The sequence below is a fragment of the Bolinopsis microptera genome, chromosome 7 (assembly GCF_026151205.1).
Source record: "Bolinopsis microptera isolate Bmic1 chromosome 7, MBARI_Bmic_1.0, whole genome shotgun sequence".
Classification (NCBI taxonomy): Eukaryota; Metazoa; Ctenophora; class Tentaculata; order Lobata; family Bolinopsidae; genus Bolinopsis; species Bolinopsis microptera.
Window position 1 is genome coordinate 6290 of NC_087078.1, and position 7152 is coordinate 13441.

The 7152-nt window shown below is 36.2% G+C and overlaps 2 protein-coding genes across 2 annotated transcripts in view; both read left to right on the top strand.

The window, feature by feature from the left end:
• Positions 1-605: 605 nt before the first annotated feature.
• On the top strand, positions 606-2741 carry LOC134817864 (CCR4-NOT transcription complex subunit 3-like). The gene has a single exon (XM_063827215.1). The coding sequence runs from the start codon at positions 645-647 to the stop codon at positions 2394-2396; it is 1752 nt and encodes a 583-aa protein (XP_063683285.1). The 5' UTR covers positions 606-644; the 3' UTR covers positions 2397-2741.
• A 153-nt stretch (positions 2742-2894) lies between these two features.
• Positions 2895-7152, top strand: part of LOC134818051 (ribonucleoside-diphosphate reductase large subunit-like) — a 9854-nt gene continuing 5596 nt past the window's right edge. The window contains exons 1-5 of the mRNA XM_063827460.1: positions 2895-3047; positions 4392-4482; positions 4876-5000; positions 5348-5432; positions 5822-5970. Coding sequence (XP_063683530.1) covers positions 2916-3047; positions 4392-4482; positions 4876-5000; positions 5348-5432; positions 5822-5970 — 582 coding nt within the window. The 5' untranslated portion in view covers positions 2895-2915. The remainder of the gene's footprint in view (positions 3048-4391; positions 4483-4875; positions 5001-5347; positions 5433-5821; positions 5971-7152) is intronic.

Here is a 7152-nt window from a genome sequence, read left to right on the forward strand (position 1 = left end):
ATTTATACCTCATGAGTCATTGAATTTAGTGCTGGTATATTCGGCCAATTCTTCAGTGTTTGATATCCCATGAAATAATTTAATTAAAGTTTTCGTTGGCAACTTCCTCATTATTTAGCCCAGTAACTCAAATCAAAACATAATGATACATAAGATCATCAAAAATGTTCATAAAAATATCTTTTAATTTCATAAATCAGATATTTCAAACTAGGAGGACAAACCATTGTAAAACAATTGTGTATTGTAGGGTTAATTTATATTAAGACCATCAAATATGCTGACATTACTAGTATTGATTGTTTTTTTGCAATTAAATGACTGTTTGCTATCATAAATATGACCCGATTGAATGAAAATCGATTTACTATATCCCTCAGAATAATCAGCCCTTAAAATTCTCTCAGAATTTTCCAAACGATTCTTCATTCCCAAATGATTGCTGTTCGCTGTTTGCATTGATTATTATATATTAAAACAAAGACTTGAGTCGAAGAAAATCAACATTGCAATGCAATGCACAAGTTTCTGGCTTGGGTTATTTTCAGCACATCCTGTAGATCCAAGCTTGTTTGAAATTGTGTTTTTTGTTATTTGTTAATAATAAAGCTTGTTTCAGAGAGTTTGATGTAAGTCGTAAGACAATGGCTGATAAGCGCAAACTTCTTGGTGACATTGATAGATGTCACAAAAAGGTTGCTGAAGGTGTTGAATCTTTCAAGGAGACTTGGAAAAAGCTTCAGCAAGCATGTAATCCCAATCAGAAGGAAAAATATGAACAAGATCTCAAGAAGGAAATAAAGAAGTTGCAAAGGCTACGAGATCAGATAAAAACCTGGTGTGCATCAAATGAGGTTAAGGATAAAAGGCCGCTTTTAGAAGACAGAAAACTTATAGAAACTCAGATGGAAACGTTCAAAATTGTTGAAAGAGACTCCAAAACTAAGGCATACTCTAAAGAGGCATTAGGATTACCTGCAAAGATAGATCCTGCTGAAAAAGAAAAGTATGAGTTACGGGAGTGGTTGAATAAGACAATTGAATCTTTAAACATTGAAACAGACAAACTGGAGGCAGATGTTGAAACCATTCATGCTCATAATAGGAAAGGTAAAAGTAAAGATAAGCAACAGGAAAAGCTGGATGAACTTCAGGAATTTATCGCTAAGCACAGGTGGCATATTGTCCGTCTTGAAGCATTGCTTCGAATGTTGGATAACGACAATATTGAGGTGGATGATGTGAAAGGGATCCAGGAAGATGTTGACTTCTATCTGACAGATTATAAAGAACCTGATTACGTTGACAATGAATACCTGTACACAGATATTGTTGACCCAGACATCTTGAACAGTTCATTACTAACAGACAATAGGTTAACATCAAATCACTCTGATGATGAGCTTGACGAGGATGAAGAGAGTAACATGGATGATAGTTTTTCTCAAGTTTCCCACGAGTCTTCACAACACAACAACGATTTCAGTGAGATACCACCCACCAGTCCCACCACCAAGGCTGCTATTAAAGCAAAGACTATTGTTCCTCCAGCTCCACCAGCAGCTGCAGTAGCTGCACCAAGATCACGCCACCCAACACCTAACTCCAGTACCCCAAGTGTTACCACCCCTCCTGCAAGTATAGCACCCCAACCAGTTCTGGTCAAACCTCCTCAACCCAAAACCCCACCAAACAATTTAATTTCACCACCAGTTTTCTCTTCAGCTCCTCCAAGTTCGACGACAAGTTCACTGTACACAAACCATCATGTACCGAGCACTGAATCTGTTAGATCACCACCATCAGTCCCAACACCTGCCCCCTCCAGCACCCCTTCAGAAAACATTCAGAGTACAGAAGAAGATTTAAACCAAGAAGCATTTGTGTTGGATCCTATTTTGGGTGTCAGTCCTCTGGGACCTCTTCCCCTGACAACAGAAAGAGCCATGCAAATGGAAATGTTAGAAGCAGCTGCTGGCAATCTCCCCCAGCCTAACGACTCTAATAGAGTGAGATCGTTAAACCTGATAAATTCATTCCCAAATTTCCCAGCTCAGATCCCTCCTCATCACTACCATAGCTATGACCCAAAACACAACTTCGACTCCTTCGAGTACTTCAAAAATTTGGTTCCTGACACCCTGTTTTTCATATTTTACTTCTACGAGGGCACGAGAGCTCAGTACTACGCTGCCAAGGCTCTGAAAGAGCAGCACTGGAGGTTCCACAAAAAGATCAAAATGTGGTTTCAGAGGTATGAAGAGCCTAAAGAGATTGTAGAGTCTCACGAGACTGGGACATACGTGTATTTCGACATCGATCTCTGGCAGCAGAGAACAAAAGAAGACTTCAAATTTGAGTACAAATGGTTGGAAGAGAACAACCTGGACGAATGAACCAAATTGTAAACAATTTTGTACTTTTCCTGTAATCTAAGATTGGTGGTGATTTAATTTTAATAAACTGACATGAGCTGCGCTTGCTTTGGTGAAATGAGAGTTAATATATTATTTTCCCAAGTGTTTGAAATTTATATTCATCCGTTTGTTGAAGACGATTCTCTGTGAGAATAGTCTGCTGGAAATATATAATTTTATTTTTAGACTTTCGGTATTATTTGATGTTGATTTAAGTTAAAATTGTTTATGTGAGCTTCATCACAACCAGTTTTACATATGAAATAACATACCTTGAGTTATTTGATTTTTAATGCTTTTACGCTTCAATTATTGATTGATATTGATCTCTAATGAAACTAATTTTAATAAGTTGCACAGCATATATATAATATAGACTTTCCGTGACTTCCTCGTTAAATATGAATTGTAGCAATTATACTCATCTAGTTACCATAGTTACACTACTAGTTACTCATCTCCCATCGTAACATCTTAGAAAAGGCTACTCTCAACACGATGGTTAAAGAAACGAAACTCTACGATCTATTGGGAGTCACTCCTCAGTCTACTCAAGCAGAAATCAAGAAGTCTTACAGAAAGTTAGCTTTGAAATACCACCCTGACAAGAACCCTGGATCTGAAGACAAGGTAATATTATAATAATAATAATGTATTATACACTCTGTGTTGCCAGATCTTGTGTGTCCCATCTAGTCTCTTGCCCTGCAAGCCCTGTTTCTTGTTTATACAACAAATTATAATTGTGTAATAAACATTTTTTGTAGTGTAGGATTGATAGAATTTCTATTTGCTAATTCATATAATATACACTCTGTGAATGTTTCTCCGATTTTTCTTCCCTTACATTGCAAGCCCTGTCTCTTGTAAAAACAACCACTTTTGTAGATACACACAGTCTCTACGTCTTTATCCTTTGGTCCCTAGGGTCAGCTGACTCCGGGCCAGAGGAAATTTACCGATTGCCAAGGTTTGATGCCTAGGCAGTCGAGACCTCTTATTGAGACCCGATATAATAATAATAAATTGAATTTTAAGAACACCACTATTAAGATAAACTTATACTCAGCAGTGTTTAATCTAGTCATCCCAGAAACTATCATGATAAAACTTAGGACTGCTATCATATACAGTATACTTGAAAATATATCGTTCATATATGAGTGAAGCTTAAAATTAAAGAACTTACACTAAATATGGGCCGAAATCAGTCATTGATAAAGTTTTTTAAGTTCATGCTTAGACAATTTGAATAAGAAAGTTTTTAGAAATGCTTTAAAGGATTCCAGGGATTCAGCTGATGTGATGGTAGTAGGCAGACGGTTGTAGATCTTTGTAGCCACCACCGAGAAGCTTTACTCACCAAACTTAGAGTTGAACGATGGAACCATAAGTTTCAATGTGTGACCATGATGAGTGTACCGAAACATGTCTTGAATATAAGTTGGAGCGAGCCCTATTAATGACTTGTGAGACAGCAGTAATATTTTGAACACAATCCTTTTCTTTACATCCAGCCAGTAAAGATTAGTCAGGTCGTCTTCCAGGTGTTTAATGTTTATGCTTATATTTACCAGGGTAAATATATATATAGGGTAGAAATTAAAAACATGTACATAATACATAATACATAATACATTGTACATAATACATTGTACATAATACATTGTACATAATACATTGTACATAATACATTGTATATAATACATTGTACATAATACATTGTACAAAGTATATGTTGTATTAACTGAATTTTAAACTTAATGAAAATTGTAATTTTCGATCAGCTCCAGTTAAATACAATTTTAATCTTGTTTTTGGTAATTTAACGCTCTGTATAATGACTGTAATTATTGTATAATTACTTTAATATAGTCTATAATACGAGTAAGCGATATTTTTGGCTTTCTCCATTAAAAGGTAAATTCATCATAACAGATGATTTCACTTACTCACACAGGAATAAACTTTCAGTTCAAAGAATTATCGTACGCGTTCGAAGTGTTATCAGATGAAACAAAGAAGAGGATATATGACCAAGGAGGCATGGAAGCCCTCAAAGAAGGTTTCAGTAACTTCTCTTTATTTGTATCTTTATTTAACATTAATGTTAGGGCTAACCTAATAAACTGCAGTACGATGTAACTAGTAGTGTAACTATGGTAAGTAGTGTAATTATGGTTACTAGTAGTGTAACTATGGTAACTAGTTATAGTAGTGTAACTATGGTAACTAGTAGTGTAACTATGGTAACTAGAAGTGTAACTATGGTAACTCTATAATCCGCAGTACAAAAGCATAACTTTAAAAATACTGAAACTGGTTTTTGTTAACCAGTTAAACCTGTTAACAGGAGGTGGAGGAGGCCACTAATTACCAGCTAATTACCAGCTAATTACCAGCTAATTACCAGCTAATTACCAGCTAATTATAAATTACCAGTTAAACCTGTTAACAGGAGGTGGAGGAGGCGGTGGACACAATCCCATGGACATATTCGACATGTTCTTTGGTGGAGGCATGCGGGGACACAGAGGACACGAGGGCCCCCGACGAGGCAGAGACATGGTCCATCCTTTGAAGGTACTAGTTGTCATGGTACTAGTTGTCATGGTACTAGTTGTCATGGTACTAGTTGTCATGGTACTAGTTGTCATGGTACTAGTTGTCATGGTACTAGTTGTCATGGTACTAGTTGTCATGGTACTAGTTGTCATGGTACTAGTTGTCATGATCTCATCCGTCTAATCTAATTATTTACGGGTCAAATATCAGTAGCAGTATGTAATAATTACCAGTATGATCTCATTACACTATTTTAAAACTTTTACACATTTCTCTCGATTTTCTTGTCCGATTTTTATTGAAACTTTTATTTAATAGTACTGATTTGACAAAAGTTATTTAAGATTTATTCCCGGATTTTACAGGTTTCACTTGAAGAACTTTATAACGGAGCCACCCGACAACTGGCTCTTAACAAGAATGTCATATGCAGCAAATGTAACGGAAAAGGTACATCATTCTTATCATTCTTATCATTCTTATCATTCTTATCACTCTTATCATTCTTATCATTCTTATCATTCTTATCATTCTTATCATTCTTATCATTCTTATCATTCTTATCATTCTTATCATTCTTATCATTCTTATCATAGTTTTTAAAAATTTTAAATGCAATACCAATGTAATTTTATAAGTGTGAATTACCTGTTTGAAGCCTAAGTGAAGTTGAAGAAGAAAGTTTTTTAAAAAATATACCGAGGACTGACAGATTACTGTAGACAGATATATCGTAAAAATAGATAAGTCTATAATAAGTATTTACCTGTATGTAACTATCTACACACACACACACAGACACAAACACACACACACACACACTAGCATTTAACACGCAGGAGGTAAAGACGGCGCAGTCCAGACATGTAATGGTTGTCATGGTAACGGTGTGAAGGTTATTGTACGACAACTTCAGCCTGGTATGATACAGCAAATGCAGACAGTGTGTCCTGATTGTCATGGAAAAGGAGATATTATTCGTGAAAAGGTTTGTTTTTCTTTCTCTCTTGTTCCATTTACTTTTCACTTTATTTTGTATACAAATTTCAAGGACCCATACACCTAAACAGGGTTTAGCCCAAAAAACCTCTCAGTTCAGTTATTTTCACACATAACATCTATTTCTGTAATGGAAAATATTGATTATTTGTTTGATAATAACTCGGCTACACGTGGTGTTCTACAATGTAGAATACGTACGTACGTACGTACGTACGTTTTTACGTTTTGGTACGTTTTGGTGAGTTTGGCAGGGCGTGCTCAGGACAACTGCATCGAGTGCGTCCTCCTCCAGCTCAGCATTGAGTTATCGTTTGTCGGAGTGTAGCCCGGAACTGGTGGCGTGTCTGGGTACTGTTCCATGAATCTGCCTAGACCAACTTTGAAACTGTCTAGCAATGTGATACTCCGGAGCTCCGATGGGAGCACGTTGAAGAGCTGAGCTGCTCTAACTTTAAAGCTGTTGTCGTAATCTGTCCTTACCGACAACTGTGCGCTTTTGTTCATGGCTGGGATCTCTGCCTTAATACCATGCCTTTGAAGGGACTTGAACTCGAAGCCCGTATCGTTCGGAGCATGTTCATTAAGAATTTTCCATACATGAATAATAGAATAACGCTCTCTCCGCCTCTGAATACCACGTGGACAAATTGCAGCTTGATGTCTACAATCTACATGTGTTTAAATTGTAAAACTTCAATATCGTATCTCAAAAGGCTGTGTTTTTATAACCTTTTAAACCGAAAAGTGTGTATTTTACTTTTTTTAAGGCTTGTTTTGACCGACCGAAAAGTTCATAAGGGACCATCGGACTGTTTTGATACTTGACATGAAATTGTTCTTGGAATTCTTGTGTGGTTTTTTGATGCCCTCAAAAATGTGCTTAGCCAAATAGAAAGTTAATTTTTCGGACTCCAAAGTCACAAAACAAATTTAGGCATATTTTTTGTTTATCATATTTACAAATTTTGCTAGGGAGTACTATAAATAGCCTCAACTTGAAAATTTATATATAATATTAAAATACTTCCTATTCAAGTTATGGTGCTCGATTTGAGAACCAAATGTTCTAAAACATTGTCGTTTGATATGAAAATGGTGCGCGAGATGGTACTTCCTTTGAAGTAATTTGGGCTAGGCAGTTTCGTTGTTTGGCACCTTACTCTAGTCC

Coding starts and splice junctions, on each gene's coding strand:
- LOC134817864 (XM_063827215.1), top strand. CDS start 645: ATGGCTGATAAGCGCAAACTTCTTGGTGACATTGATAGATGTCACAAA.